This window comes from Emys orbicularis, chromosome 8 (assembly GCF_028017835.1).
Source record: "Emys orbicularis isolate rEmyOrb1 chromosome 8, rEmyOrb1.hap1, whole genome shotgun sequence".
Taxonomy (NCBI): Eukaryota; Metazoa; Chordata; order Testudines; family Emydidae; genus Emys; species Emys orbicularis.
In genome coordinates this window covers 12651052-12667433 of record NC_088690.1, presented here as the reverse complement: position 1 = coordinate 12667433, position 16382 = coordinate 12651052, and the positions used below count along the sequence as shown (strand labels likewise).

At 43.9% G+C, this 16382-nt stretch overlaps 1 protein-coding gene across 1 annotated transcript; it reads left to right on the top strand.

Annotated features, from left to right (window-relative positions):
- Positions 1–5855: 5855 nt before the first annotated feature.
- Positions 5856–15505, top strand: LDLRAD1 (low density lipoprotein receptor class A domain containing 1). Its single transcript, XM_065410196.1, has 6 exons — positions 5856–5876; positions 6290–6344; positions 12298–12438; positions 13032–13169; positions 13892–14020; positions 15360–15505. Exons 1-6 carry the CDS (start codon positions 5856–5858, stop codon positions 15503–15505), a joined length of 630 nt encoding a protein of 209 aa, XP_065266268.1.
- The last annotated feature ends 877 nt before the right edge of the window (positions 15506–16382 follow it).

The following is a 16382-nucleotide window of genomic DNA, read 5'->3' as shown; positions in this document are numbered from 1 at the left end:
AACACTGAATTTAAGCCCAATTACATAGTAACTTTTGGTTGATGTGGCATTGAAAGAGGATCTAACTTACAATCATGAAAGTTGGAGTGAAATGCTGTTCTTAACATGTCTTTATTAAATACCTAGGTTATACAAGGGTCTAAAAATGTGATGGTTGGTTGTGCAGTGCTTTAAAAACTGTTTCATAATCTGATGCCCAAAAATAGCTTTTTCTATATCTGTAGTAGTAATCAGTCCTAAGACTCTCATTTCTATGCAGTTATGTACTTCAGACATCAGTACACAGCCTTGTTTGATACTAGCACATCAGCATTAACTGTAACTTGTGCAATGACAGTTTAAAATCTTTAGGTGCAAATGCAGACTTTATACCAGTGGCTATGGCTGGTATTCTTTGCACTAACTTTGTCTGCAGTGCAGTCTCTGAAGACATTTTAATTATCCCAAATTTTGACTTATAACTAGCATTGAATATAGCATATATGTAGCATTGAATCTGTTTTCCCTGTGATGTGTAAATGCGGGAAATAGTGTTTATATAGCCTCACTGAAAGTATAACTGTCCAGTTGCCTGTTTCACTATGTATAGTACAGCTTTCATTTTGTCAATGACTTTAATTTTTAACTCATGAGTGTAAAACTGTTTTTTCTTAACTTGTATTTCTAAAGGTGGATGTTTTCAAATGTTTAAATTTTTAATTATATTTGGGTTAATCATCAGCTTCTAGTTTTTATTTTGAGCTGTAATATCTGCTTAAACTTCTGAAAACCAGAAATGAAAGGAAGAAACAAATCAACAAATAGATATAAATAAAGGTTCAAGTCTTGGGCCTTGTTACTTACCTGAAATGTTACTATACAATGAATAGATGCTGAAGTCCAGGACTCAGTAACACTCTACCATGGGTGACACCTACAAAAGTTGAGTTCCTGTAATGAACTTCTCAAGGTATTAATTTCTATAAACAAAACTATAGTCCAAGGAACCAGACTTTCACAGTATTATACATTTCAGGTTTTATCCAGGTCCATTATCAGAATCAAACTAATGCCAGCAGTTCCTACTCTAAATACAGACGGCAATTCAGTCATCTTGGTATTTGAAAATACAGTAGTTTGTAACCATTATTGGAGCAGACCTAGGTCTTATTTACCAGTTTTTAAGATGGCAAAACAATCTCTATTCCTCTTCCTTATATTCAGATTCTCTGTTTTCTGAAACACTAATTTTGTGTGTAGTGATTTGGGTTTTGGCTCTGCCCAAAAATGAAAACTTTAGTAAATTGCATTAAGATATTGTAGATGAGGGACTAACTACTTCCTCACCTTCCTGTTCCCCATATTATTGTACTTGTTCCCTTTTCTCTCTTGTTTTGAGAACTCAAAAACATCTAAACTTAGAAACAGGAATCCTAGCATCTCCGTTGCTCAATAAGCAATGTATGATTTAAGTTACAAAAGACTGATAATTCCTGCTCCCCATGGTGCAGTGGCCATAGCTTCGTTATTGTACCATCAGAGTCCTAGGTGAGTGGAAGTCATAAATTTATATGCTTATCTGTTCCACTAATTTTATTACTCTGCATCCATCTAGTTAGGGCTCGCATCACCCTACAAGGCTGGCAAATATTACTTTAGTAGATGGAGAAACTGAGGTACAAAGGTTCTGATTTTGACCAAAGACAGTTCCTGATTGAGCTGGGATTTATATATAATCCCCCTGCGTAAACCCAAGTGTTCTGTAGTAGGCTACAGCAGAGAGTGTGCTGGTCTCTGATTTCTTAGTGACTGAAAAAGATGAAATGTCCTTGCTGGTTCTTAGACTTAAGAGCAGAATATGGAGCTATGAGTCTTTGTTAACTCTACTTTGGATCTCGAATGTGATCATGCGGGTTAGGATCATTCCAGTTATTTAGAATGATCCCAGAAGAGGATGGTGGATAACTAGCCTCCCTGAGCTCTTCTTTTGTCATTCCTATTTTAACACTGTTTTTAAAAAAAAAAAGAAGCTTGTATGACAAGCCAATTGGGAGGACCTATTTTTATAGAGGCACATGGTTCTGGTCTTACTCTCCTCAACAGCAGCTGTAAATTCTGTATGTATTGTGGTCATAAGCAATTACACTCAGCATCACTGGTACCAGAACATCTAATTGAAAATCCTTGTGCATTAATTTACACCACCATTTTAGGTCTAAACTTAGAACATTTAGCATATCCAGAACTGCAAGGAGACCACATGCCAAGCCACTTGTAGCTTTGTTTTTTCAACATAGTAGTCTTCCCAAAGAGGAACTGCAACCCTAATTGAGGATATTACAAAGCTCCTTAAACCGCTAGATCAATATTTTTGACTATTGTATGTAATATTTTCGTAAATGGTTTGTATGGAGTATCTTTAACAAACTTCTATGGCACCAGTCTGCTTGTGTGTTCAGTGCTTCCCCCCCTGCCAGAGTATGTTCTCCTAGAACAGTCATTTAAGCTGTAAATCTTGCCCGGGCAGGAACTAGCCCTTTATGCTTGGACAGTATCTATCATGTTGAGACTGCAGGGGCAATCTTAAACTAGTAGGGGAGCATCAGTCTGAGCAAGAGGCTGACCTAAGATGTGCTATGGGCTTGGACATTTGAACTGGTAGGTATAGGGTAGCCCAAGGTGATTAGATATGTGGAAACTGATGCATCACCTAGGGTCCTATCACAAATGAAGCGTGACCGTATCTCATTAGATGTTTGCTATATGTTTGTGCCCAGCAATAAATCTTATGTGCCCAGAGTCTCAAGGCTTCTTTGGGTATGTTTGAGCTAGAGAGCGAAAGACTGGAAAGAAAATTGAAGTTCCCTTATAGCGATGACCTAGCAATATTTGGATGATTAAGATATAGCTTAGCCTCTCCCTTGTCAAAGCACACTAATTCTAACTGGATCTACACTACAGAAGAAAGCAGCATCTTCTGAAGACCTATGTTGGAAGTAATATTCTCCTTTCCTGTTAATGTGGATCGTGCCTCAAGTGTCTCTCCTATTTGCATTTACCTCTGGGTTAAAACCGATTTTAGTTTTCCAATTCTTTTCTAGTTTGGAATGTTTCCTTTTCACTACTAATCTTTGTGGAACTAGAGGCACAGCAACTGCTTTTGCTTTAGTGCCTGTGAGGATGATTCATTGTTATTTCTCGATTTCAGATAACCATCCTCTGCCCTGGGTGCTATCATATTAAAACAGACAATAACTTTCCCATTGCAATAGCTGTGTATATGCCCATCCCTAAATCACAATCCTAGTACCAGCTCACTATCTAGGTATCTCCTTATCATCCTCCTTACATTTTCAAGAAGGTGACAGGTATTACACCATGTCTGGAAAATTAAATTCTGCTCCTGACAGCGGCTGTTGTCCTCAGTAAGCTCTGTTCTGCTAAGTCGCTAGTAAAATAGCATGTGGGAGTGTTGAATAAGGGCGGTGCCCTGAGCTGTTTGTTTTGTAGTTATTACTGTCTGCTTACTGGTTTACCCAGGAGTCACATGATGTACCTGCATTGCCAGACAAAGCTCTGACCTCTCCTCTGAGCTGCTGCTGTCCCCACTATTTACCTTCTTTCCCCTAACCACCAGCATTCCATTTTATTTCCATCCACAGCCCTCCTGCAGATCCCTGGGTCACCCCATTTCCTGATCAATCTCCCTTTCCCCTCCCACATCACACACAGGCCCCATACATTTCACCCTACAGGTGAAGTATGATGATGTGCTCCCACAGTGGAGATGGGACTTGGGGGGGAAGGGAGATGTGTGCCTTGCCAGCAGGGCCGGCTCCAGGCACCAGTGAAGGAAGCAGGTGCCTGGGGTGGCCAGTACAATGGGGCGGCACTCTGGGAATTCGGCGGTGGGTCCCTCAGTCCCTTTCTTCCTCTTTGAGCTGCTGCCGAAGTGCCGCCTAATCGGGTTGTTTTTTTTTCGCCGCTTGGGGCGGCAGAAAACCTGGAGCCGGCCCTGCTTGCCAGCTCCTATTCTTTTACCTCCTGCAGAGGAGGAAATAGTCAGATGATGGACACATGTAAGACCTTAGACCTAAGCCAATGTCCTATACTAGAATAAAACAAACACAAATTCCTTTTTCTTACATTGTTGGGGAAAGAAGCAGTAGAGGCTCTCTTGCCCGACCCAGTGACTCCTCTGTGAAGATGTGCTGGTGCCAGCGAAGTTGGGTTTGCAGACTACAGCAAAGCAGCATCTGTCCTTTTGCTACTTGCACCCATTGTTGGGCTCACATCCACCAGCAGGGAAAGATAAAGCCTGAGTCAAATAGCAGTGGAGTTAAAATGAGGGGAAAGGAGGGGTGGAAGGAAGATACACAGAAAAAGGTGCGGTGGTGGTGGTTCTGAAAGTTTTGAATATTAGGCTTAAATTAACTGGCTCTTTCTTTTAATCCTGCCATCAGTTCTTGGGTTTGTTTTCAAAATCCACGCTGAAACTAGAAAGAAAAGGGAGAAGAAAATTCCTGTTCAGTTGGTTTGCTATGTACTGCTGTCAAAAGCTATAGCAGAGGGGCTGGAGTATTATCTACGTTATATAGAGCCCTTTACTACTTCAAAGCATGGCACCAATACATACTGAGCCTGCGCGCCCCTCCAGGGTAGGTAAGTGTTATCCCTGTTGCATGGACTCTTAGCAGGCCTGATTCTCCTCACACTGGTTCTAACTCTGTTGATTTTTTGAAGGAGGGTCCTCCTACTTCACGCCAATGTAAAAGAGGGAAATCAGGCCTGCTAGGAGTTAGATTCTCAGAAGTGCTGAGCACCTTTGAAAATTCAGATCCTAAGGGTACGTACACTACCATAAAACACCCCAGGCTGGCCCAGGTCAGCTGCCTCAGGCTTGCAGGGCTACAAAATTGCACTGTAGCTATTTGGGCGAGGGCTGGAGCCTGGGCTCTGGGATTCCATGAGGGAGGAGGGTCCCTAATGGTGTCTTTGTTCTGGGGAGAGGATCTGTCCCTTTCCTACCTGCCACACACACATTTGTCCTTGGTTGCTTTGATCTCCCTTTCATCTTGGGGCTGTGTATCATGGCGCTGCCATCTATTTCCTTTCTAGCACTTTCCCACAAACCAAAGGGAGCGTCTTTCCCTGACACTGAAGGCAGAAAGATGAAAAATGGACTCAGACGGGCAAGGTTAGAAGGATGGGCTTTTCCAAAGTACCCCCGGGCCTCTCTGCTCCCACGGCAGGCAGTGGGAGCTCTACACACACTTCAGCGGGAGCAGAGTCAGGCCGGTGACGAGCACTTCCAGAAAGCCTACGCCAACGCTCTGTGGCAGTTACCTAGTGTGTCTGCAGCCACAGTAACTTCTAGTCTGTTTGTTAACACAGTGACACTCAGCATTCCGGCTGGGGCCAGCTAATGCTATTGCAGACAGACCGCCGCCTTTCCTGCAGCTCTGCCAAAGCGCCTCCCGCCCTGCCAGCCCAGCTCCAAGTGCAGCTTTAGTTGTGCTGAGCTGTGTGGTGTTTGCTAATGTGTCCACTAGGGACCAGGCTATGACCACCCAACTCTCTCTCACTTCCGCCCAGAGCCAGAGAAAAGGCTGATGCTGCCTCTCCTGCCATCCATCAGACCCTGTATCATATGTGTATGACTATAGATTAGAATGACTCTTTCCTGTCTACCTCTGTTTCTCTTAGTAACCAGGTAACACAGCAGCAGTGCCCTTCATGGTGTAGACGCTCATTAAAACAGAACCATCTGAAAGAGACGATCTGCCTGCAAATGGCATGGCTGAACCCTGTACTGGAAAAAAATTCCAAGGCTTTTTCAACTCCTATTAAGTAAAACATTGTGGCTATACCTAAATATGAACAGAACTCATCCTCAGGTAATTTTATCCCCTTCGAAAAATGTAATGACTTTTTAAAGAATGCTGATATGCATTCAATTTGTCTGGCCTCTTTCCTGCTGGTTGCTGTACAATAGCTAGTTGTTTATACGTAAAAGTAATTCCACCAAAAGAAAAATATTTTATCTTAAATGCTGAAATTGTATTAGCTTTTGCTTTACAAATGGGTGAATGAGATGCAAAGACGATCTAGCAACCATCTTGTTAATGAAATATCTTCCACATTTTAAGATAATTTCATCTTTCTTTTTATATAAAGGTAATGAGATGTATAAAATGTATTTACATATAAAATGACACAGAAGCACCAGAAAAATGTAACTAACGTTATTTGAAATTACCTGTAAACATTGCTTCTTTTAAGCTATGTATTTTATTTCTCTTATTTATAGAGAAGTTTTGGTGGAATCTTATTTGACTCAACAAAGTCCTCCTCTGAAGAAAGAGGTAATTAATAAAGTATAATTGAGTGGCTTGGTAAAGAAAGTGGAAATCAATAGATACATTCTTCTTATCCACATAATATAAAATACAAGCAATGTTTTACAGTTTCTTGGGTGGCTTTTCTTTTATTAATGAATATAAAACTGATGGGTATAAGCTGCCTTTTGCTGGTAGGGAAATGGCATGCTATTTGGTACCTAGTACTGCATGCAACATCTTGTAGCAACGGAATCTTTTTGTGAAGGAAGAGATCATGAAGAATGTCTAAACGCCCTGCAAGTTCTTCATGTGTTTCAAAAAAACAATGTCCTATACTCATCGGGGTGACATCTGCATTGCCAACTTCAGCCATTGTTGTTTATTGTCCATTTAAAAATAAAAATGTGAAAATAATAAAATTCAGTAGGAAATATTTGCAAGTCAGGAAACAATGGCACTTTATTGCTATCTTTCTCACAGCGGTAGCATTGGTTGCAATCATTATACTTAATGTTTGTAAACACTTTTGTGTCATAAACACACATTCTATTTTCACATGCTCATGATTTTCTGAAATGTTTGCCTTTGGAGATGAACGGTTCCCTGAACAAAGGTGAATTGTGTGTCTTTCAAATGGGGCCAAAATCTCAGCAGCAGTGGGCCAAAGACCATGCTTTCATTCATGTTTGTACACCACTGAGCACAGCTGGCACTTGACAAATTGCTAATGAAATGCAAACACTGTGTTAATGCAACATTACGATTTTGCAGATAACACTCAAGGTCAGGGGGGGAAAAAAGGTGGAACATACAACTTAATTCTATTCCTTTGGACTGATGCATTATGATAGTCTTTAATTATGTGACTACATACTATTTCTCAAACAACATACTGAAATCGGGTCTTTTCCCCCGACTACTTTAGAAACGTGTGATTCTATGGAAATGTGATGCTGAATTTGTAGACATAATACGGACATATAAGGGAACAGAGTTAAGGGTTTGTGTTCAGCTTTAACTTTCACATTTCCTGACTTTTGGGGACTTAACTGTGTAACCTTAAAGTTGTAAAAATGCAGTTTGATCATTTCATTTCCTAGGTTTTGCTCTGTTTTTTCTTTTTTTTTTTTTTTAATGGTCTATTACAACTCCAACTCTCTGATTCTTTTCTCTGGAAATGTAAGTAGTCATTGTGAGGGTCTATTCTGTAACAATTTCTCATTAGTATTGGCTGTGTCCCTATAGCAGAATGTAACATACTAGTGGTGAGAGGAGGGACACTCCGAGCATGGGGTTGCATCCCTGACTATCTTGACTAATAACCATTGAAGGACCTATCTTCCATGAATGTATCTAATTCTTTTTTGAACCCGGTATACTTTTGGCCTTCACAACATCCCCTGGCAACGAGTTCCACAGGTTGACTATGTGTTGTTTTGTTTAAACCAGCTGCCTATTAATTTAATTGGGTGACCCCTAGTTCTTATGTTATGTGAAGAGGTAAATAATACTTTTTCTCCATGCCATTCATAACTTTATAGACCTCTATCATATTCCCCTTTAGTTGTCTCTTTTCTAAACTGAACAGTCCCAGTTTTTTAATCTGTCCTCATATGGAAGTTGTTCCATACCACTAATCATTTTTTTGCTTCTCTGTATCTTTTCCAATTCTAACATATCTTTGTTGAGATGGGGCAGCCAGAACTGCACGCAGTATTTGTGATGTGGGGGTACCATGGATTTAGATAGTGGCATTATAATCTTTTCTATTTTATTATCTATCCCTTTCCTTAATGGTTCCTAATATTCTGTTAGCTTTTTTGGTGGCTGCTGCACATTGAACAGAAGTTTTCAGAAAACTTCTATGATGACTCCAAGATCTCTTTCTTGAGTGGTAACAGCTCTAATTTAGACCCCATCTTTTTTATGTACGGTTGGGATTATGGTTTCCAATGTGCATTACTTTGCATTTATCAACATTGAACTTCATCTGCCATTTTGTTGCCCAGGCACCTAGTTTAGCGAGAGTAACTCTTGCAGTCAGCTTTGGACTTAACTATCTTGAGTAATTTTGTATTGCCTGAAAACTTTGCCACTTCACTATTTCCCCTTTGTCCAGATCATTTATGAATATGTTTAGGGTTACCATATCTGAACTTTCAAAAAAGAGGACACTCTGGGGGGAGAGGGTAGCCCCGCCCCCTAGCCACTCCCTCCCACTTCCCGCCCCCTGACAGCCCCCCAGAACCCCCGACCCATCTAACCCCCCCTGCTCCCTGTCCCTGACTGTCCCAACCCCTCTCCACACCCCTGCCCCCCTGACAGCCCCCCCAGAACCCCGGACCCATCTAACCCTCCCTGTCCCTGACTGTCCCAACCCCTCTCCACACCCCTGCCCCCCTGACAGCCCCCCCGAACTCCCGACCCATCCACCCCACTCACTCCCTGTCCCCTGACTGCCCCCCTTCTCCAACTCCCCGGCCCCCTTACCGTGCCACTCGGCTTAGAGCAGGTGTTTGGCTCCGCACCCCAAGAAGCGCCCCGCTCCGCCCCGCCCGAGCGCTGCCAAGCGGCGTGCTGAGGTTGTGGAGGAGGGGGGAAGCAGGGGAGGGGCTCTGGCCGCCGTTGCCAGCCCCGCCGCCGTGTTCCCTCACAGGCGCACAGCCCCGCCCCCCAGCGCTGCCGGGCGGCGTGCTAAGGCTGCAGGGGATGGGGGGAGCCGGGAAGGGGCTTTGGCTGCCGAGGCCCCAATGCGAGCGGCGCTCGGCCGCCCTGTCAGCCGCTTTTCGGTCGATAAATAGCCAACCGGGGGGAAATCCCGGACATTTTTAGATTTTTAGAAATCCCCCCCGGACGGCTATTTAAAGAGCGAAAAGCCGGACATGTCTGGGGAAATCCGGACGTATAGTAGCCCTAAATATGTTGAACAGCAGTGGTCCCTGTACAGATCTTTGGGGCACTCTGCTATTTACCTCTTTCCATTGATTGGTGAGGCATGATTTCCCTTTACAGAAGCCATTTTGACTTTTCCCCAACATTTTGTATTCATCGATGTGTCTGATAATTCTGTTCTTTACTATCATTTCAACCAATTTGTGAGGCTTACCGACCTGTAATTGCCAGGATCGCTTCTGGAGTCCTTTCTTAAAAATCAGCATTACATTAGCTGTCCTCCAGTTATCTGGTACAGAGGCTGATTTTAAGCATTGGGTTACCTACCACAGTTAGTGGTTCTGCGATTTCATATTTGAGTTCCTACAGAACTCTTGGGTGAATACCATCTGGTCCTGGTGACTTATTACTAGGGCCCTACCAAATTCACAGTCCATTTTGGTCAATTTCCTGGTGATAGGATTTTAAACATCATAAATTTCATGATTTCAGCTATTTAAATCTGAAATTTCACAGTGTTGATTGGGCGGGTCACAAGGTTATTTGTAGGCGGGTTGTGGTACTGCTACCCTTACTTCTGCGCTGCTGCTGGTGGCAGTGTTGCCTTCAGAGCTGGGCAGCTGGAGAGCAGCAGGTGCTGGCTGGGAGCCCAGCTCTGAAAGCAGAGCTGGCGCCAGCAGCAGTGAACAAGTAAGGATGGCATGGTATGGTATGCCAACAGCCGCCACTCTCCAGCCACTCAGTTCTGAAGGCAGCACAGAAGTAAGGGTAGCAATACTGCGACCCCCTAAAATAACCTTGCGATCCCCCCCCTGCAACTTTTGCGTCAGGACCCCCAATTTGGGAAATGCTGGTCTCCCCGTGAAATCTGGTCTTTTGTGTGCTTTTACCCTTTACTATACAGATTTCACGGTCCATGACGCGTTTTTCATGGCTGTGAATTTGGTAGGGCGCTGCTTATTACTATTTAATGTAGCAGTTTGTTCTAAATCCGTCTCTACTGACACCTCAATCTGGGACAGCTCCTCAGATTTGTCATCTAAAAAGTACATCTCAGGTGTGGGGATTTCCCTCACACCCTCTGCAGTGAAGACTGACACAAAGAATTCATTGACGTTGATGAGAGTTTTGCCACTCATTTAATGGGCCAGGATTTCTCCTGGGGATCTGTTCCTAGCCCTACCTCTGACTTTTTCTGTTATTTAACTCTCCTGTGCCTTAGTTACCCTCATCTGTAAAATGACAAGAGCTTGCTTTACTTTAGGTTTTATTATAGTAGCGCCCATCACCTTTGTAAAGGGTTTTGAGCTTCCTGGAGGAAAGATACTGTAGCGGAGCAAAGTTCTTCTCATTTCACATTACACTTGAATATGTTCGGTACAGTTTTGAATTTAACCTTTCATTCAGCTCTTGCACATTATTGCCTCTGTTTCAATTTACTGTGTCACTGATCTGCTGGCATTGACAGCATTACTAAGGAGTGTGCTGACAGAGAGAGAACACACAGACTAAATCCTTAACAGATTATGCTCAGAGATTTTTGAGATGTTAGAAACAGAGCTGAGGTGTAAAAAGACCTTGGTGAATGTTCATTTTAATTTTTAAACCTAAGTTTGCTCTGACTGAGTTTGAGTCCTTTTGTGTTCGTTTTGCTGCAAATATTCTAGTGAACAAGCTTAGTTAGCACAAGTCAGCTCTTTGGCGCATGGAGCATCTTTTTGTTCTGTGTCTGTGCAGCACATACCACAATGAGGTCCTGGTCTGTGTCGAGGGTTTCTAGGCAACACCACTATACAAATAATAAATAATAATGAGTAGTTATGAAACCAAATGTTAAGATCAGATGTTTACCGAAAGGACATTCTAAATCAGGGGTGGGCAAACTACGGCCCATGGGACATATCCAGCCCGCGGGACCGTCCTGCTCGGCCCCTGAGCTCCTGGCCTAGGAGGCTAGCCCCCGGCACCTCCCCTGCTGTCTCCCCTCCCCCACAGCCTCAGCTCGCTCGCCCTGCCGCCGGCACAATGCTTTGGGCGGCTGGGCTGTAAGCCCCTGGGGCAGTGCAGCTGCAGAGCCCGGCCTGACCCAGTGCTCTGTGCTGCGTGGTGGCGGTGGCGGCGTGGCCCAGCTCCAGCTAGGCAGCGCGGCTGTAGCGCTGCCAGCCACCAGTGCTCCAGGCAGCGCGGTAAGGGGGCAAGGAGCAGGGGGGTTGGATAGAGGGCAGGGGAGTTCGGGCTGGTGGTCAGGGGGGGCAGTGGTATAGTGGTGTGGGTAGGGGTGGGGGGGAATAGGGAGTTGAATGGGGCAGGGGTCTCGGGGGGCAGTCAGGAAGGAGGGAGGGTTGGATGGGGCGGTGGGGGGCAGTCAGGGGCAGGGGTTCCGGGGGGCAGTCAGGGAACAGGGAGAAGGGGTGGTTGGATGGGGCAGGGGTCTCGGGGGGCTGTCAGGAATGAGAGGACAGGTTGGATGGGGTGGCGGAGGTCCAGGGGCAGTCAGGGGACAGGGAGCAGGGGTGTGTGGATGGAGCAGCGGGGGTCTGGGGGCAGTCAGGGGACAGGGAGTGGGGGTGTGTGGATGGGGCAGGGGTCCCAGAGGGGCCGTCAGGGAACAGGGGGGGTTGGATGGGGCAGGAGTCCCCGGGGGGGACAGATAGGAGGTGGGGGCCGGGCCACGACCCCCTCCCTTAACCGGCCCTCCATACAATTTATGAAACCCGTTGCGGCCCTGAGGCCAAAAAGTTTGCCCACCCCTGTTCTAAATAGTAACCAATAACAATGTGAATTCTCAATTTTAAATTATACTTGCCCGTATGTGCACTTTTGTTGCTCAGTGCCATAAGACAGCCAATCATGTAACAAAAATGATACCATGTGATCCATGAAACTAACCAACACAGCACATGTTTTGAATTTCAAATATTTCCAGTTCTTCTTTGCTCAAAAACTTTGGGAATAACTTTGAAGAATGAATGAATGTGAGAATTTTGCAGTCTGCTTAAACTACAGTTTACAATGTCCAACTCACTTTAACCCCCGCTCGTCACTTGTGAATCCTCTGACATTTAGTTCCCTTTTATTGTCACAGATCGTTGCCAGGAATGCAGTGCATGTTTAAGTTGTACTCGAAGATGCCTCTGTATCTCCATTATTGCGCTGCTTGCACTTGGCGTCGTAGGTGCTGTCATTGGTTTTGCCGTCACATTTGGACTCCCGCCACCCACTCCTGGTCAGTCTGTTATTTTTTTCTGTCTAAACAAGTTAGTTAATCTCCAAGCAAAGTGCTGCCATTTTTTCAATAAGTTAGACATAGAAGGTGCCACTTGAAACCTGGAGATAGGGGAGAGGAAGAGAAGGAGAGAGCTGAATTTGCTCCATTCCAAACTCTTGGTGACAAGCGCTACTTTGAACATACACTTGTCCTTGGAGCTTTAATAGGATTCTTGTAACTCTCTAATACTTAGTGTGGGTGGTGTAATCACATTTTAATACACTTAGGCCTCTAGTGTAGTAGAGCATGTTAGCAGGTAGGATCCATGTATAAATGGACCGTTGGTCAGTTCCAGGGTGGCAGCTGAATTCCTGAAATTCCTAATGTTTTTCTTCTGGTTAAAAACGTCTTTTTGTGCTCTTGGTGAATGTGGAAATGTCTGTTAGATCTGGTGACCAGAGAGCAATTGTGACAAATCAAAACAGGGGTGGGAGGTATTAGGCATCTATATAAGACAAAGCCTCAAATATCAGGACTGTCCCTGTAAAATCTGATCACCCTAGTTAGATAAATCAGTATCTAAGCTCATTTATGTCCTGATTTCTTTTCAGTGAACCGTTTCTGTGTGACTTCAGGTAATCAGACTGGCTTTTTGTGTGATGACAGAGTGACTTGCCTTTCAGCCAGTCAGATCTGCAACAGAATCAGAGAGTGTGTTAATGGAGAGGATGAGCAGGAGAAATTATGTAGTAAGCTTTTTTTTTTTTTTTAAAACATCTTCTCCCTGTGATGGTTTGTCCAGTCCTCCTGTGCATGCTCCTCACAACCCCTGGTTTCCTCATGTTCCTCCTTACTCAAAGCTTACTTTAGCACAGAATAACTGAATAGAACACTTCATAACCCAGCTGCTGAATGACCGGTTTGTTCAAGGCTGCACCAGGAGTCTGTGGAGAACCAGAAACAGAAGAATCCAGGTCCCTTGATTTGCACTTGTGAGCCTTAACCATGAGGCCTCCCTCCTCCTTTGATGAAGTTATTCACAATATGATTAAATGGCCCAATTGACAGAGCATCGTGTTAGCATGTGGAAGATCTGGTTTTGATTTATGGTTCAGTCAGCTACAGAACAGATGGTCTTGTTAATGTAGCGGACAGGGATCCAGAAGATCTGGGCTGTACACCTGGCTCTGCTGCAGACTTCCCATGACACTTTGGGCAAGTCACTTAAACGCTCAGTGCCTCAGTTTCCCCATTTTTAAAAGGGGAATAAGCATATTTCCCTCCATCTACCAGGGGGGCCATGTAGTTTAATATTTTTCAAGTGCTTTGAGATCCTTGCATGGAAGGAGAACAGAGAATTGTAAAATAATATTAATAGCTAATAATCGGTTTCTCAGCCATTGTATTTATGTCCAACTGTTGTTGAGTGAAGTTAGAACATTTCACTATCTCCAGGTGTCTCATCTTGTAGATGATTTGCCCAGTAACCTGCCAGGATACTTGATCTTCCGCTGCAGCAACCCTGTGTACTGGATCTATGCTGATAAGAAGTGTAATGGCGCGAATGACTGTGGAGACTGTTCTGATGAAAAGGGGACCTGTAAGTCAGCCACTTCTTTTCACTGATGTAAACAATAGTTAAAGGGCTTGGTGTTTGTAAAGGATGGTGGACTGACAACCACAGAGACTGACATCCTCCTTTTACCCACAAGATAGATCAGGGGTTCTCAAACTTTTGTACTGGTGACACCTTTCACACAGCAAGCCTCTGAGTGCATTATACATTAAAAACACTTTTTTATGTATTTAACACCATTATAAATGCTGAAGGCAAAGCTGGGTTTGGGGTGGAGGCTGACAGCTTGCAACCCCCCATGTAATAACCTCACGATCCCCTGAAGGGTCCCGAACCCCAGTTTAAGAACCCCTGAGATAGATAGAACGTGAGTAACAACAGTGCAGACTTCCTCATGTCATCCCACAAAGCTACTTCAACCTTGCCCTTCATTCAGGCTCTATGACCCGCTCAGTCCTTGGTCTGTCTGCTGAGACTGTCAACAAGCATGCCAGATATGGTGGTTTTGTTATGTAGACATCTGTTCAATGGCCATTGGATAGTCACCACCAATTTAATTTCACTTACGCTGCCAAGCAGACATCTGATGCTAATAACTCTTGATCACTAACAACTTGGGCCATATTCAGACTAACGACCTAGAGGTGAAAGGCTTCATAGCCCATTGCCAATCCCCTGAGCCATTCATTCTCTGGTGTACGCTGACTTTGGATTGATTTTGTCTCAAAGAATGACTGTAGCCAGCAGTGAAAATTCAAAACTAATGGCTGATTCTTATGAATGTTTACAGCAGCTTACTAAGTGCCAGTTGGAATTTAACACACCTAAAAAAGTTCATATTTGAAAATTGAAGCTAAAGGTTGGGATTTTCAAAGCAGTCTAGGAAAAGTAGACACATCTTCCACTGAAATTAATGGAACTGTGTGTCTAAATCACCTAAACTGTTTCAAAAATCTCAGCCACAACATGCACACCTGAACTGATGCATATCAGCAGTTGCATCTAGAATAGCTATTTTCTGATATACAGATAATGTATTACATTCAAGTAATGGCATTTGTGTGTCATGAATGTTAACTGGCTGCTCCTCTCACTGGTAGCTAACTGTCCCTGACTTCTGGAGATAGTACTGACTGAGGGACCCTTTTACATGGCAGCTTCGTGTACCCACCAGTATCTACTGCCTCTAAGAAATTAGGTGGCTGCTTAAGGTTAAATACTCTGGTGCTGGGTGAAAGCTATTCTTTCTTGTGCCGATCAATGTCTACTAGGTGAGAGTTCAGATCTGCCAGTGTAAAGTCTAAAACGTAATGTGTAAGAAAAGCAGAAGAGCCAATGGTCCCTGTTTTCTTTTTCACCCTAGTGGCTAGCTGCCCTCCTTGTGGGACTCAGTGGTGGAGCTGCACACCGGTGTTTTTTGAGTATTGCACCTGCATTCCCAGGGCCCTCTGCGGAGACAGAATCCAGCACTGCTCAGACTGGTCTGATGAGTATGCCTGCAATAGATGAAGTGCCAAGAGGTAGCTACGCCCCCCAGGGCATGGTCTGCATTCTCACCTGCGAGCCTTCTCCTCCTGCTGCTTTAATGCCCTGGGTTGAAGCTTTTGTCTGAAAATGACATGGCCTAGTGGTTTCCTGACTACCATGCAACAGCACTGAAAGGAGGAGGAGTACTGTATAACAGACTCAGCACAGGACTGGGAGCCAGGAATCGCACAGTTCTAATCCTTTGTCTCTTGCTGACTCACTGTGTGATCATGGGCAAGTCGTTCACCTTGCTATGTCTTGGTTTCCCCATCTGTAAAATGGGGATAATACTGCTCTACCTCCCAGGGTGTGGTGATGGTTAACTAGTTACCACCTGTAAAATACTTTGACGATACAAAGTGCTAGCTATGGGTTGAGGTTGTGATTGTTGAGTTGTATATGCAAGTCTGCAGGGAGAGGAGGGAAATTACAGTAGACAGGGACTCTGTTTTTCTTTCCTTTTTAGGGAAAAAAACGACAAATACAGATTAAGTATCAACTAAAATAATAATAAGACCAATAGGTGACCTCACACTCTTTTTGGTTTTGATAACAACAGTCATTGCTAATTGATCACTAATCTGTTAGCATGAAAGGAGGAGAAATTCCCTGAGTCTTTTATAGCGCTCAACTATATGAAACCAGGTTGCAAACACTCATTGCTGTCTACCTATTTAAAAAAATAAATCGTGGTAAATATCCCCTGAAATTAAATTGGGTTTACTTCTTTTCTGCAGAACTATTTCTGATGTGAAAATGAGGGGAAATTTTAAAATAAGGCTTTTAAAATAAGTGATATTAAAAATTCTACCTGTATTCTTCCATTAGTTTGTTATTGTGAGGGACAGAGACACCATTT

Excerpts from the sequence above, each read along its gene's own strand:
- LDLRAD1 (XM_065410196.1), top strand. The coding sequence starts at position 5,856 with ATGAACAGAACTCATCCTCAG. Across the intron at positions 12,439-13,031 it reads ACTCCCGCCACCCACTCCTG|TGAACCGTTTCTGTGTGACT; the intron begins GTCAGTCTGTTA and ends ATTTCTTTTCAG. Across the intron at positions 14,021-15,359 it reads TTCTGATGAAAAGGGGACCT|TGGCTAGCTGCCCTCCTTGT; the intron begins GTAAGTCAGCCA and ends TTTTCACCCTAG.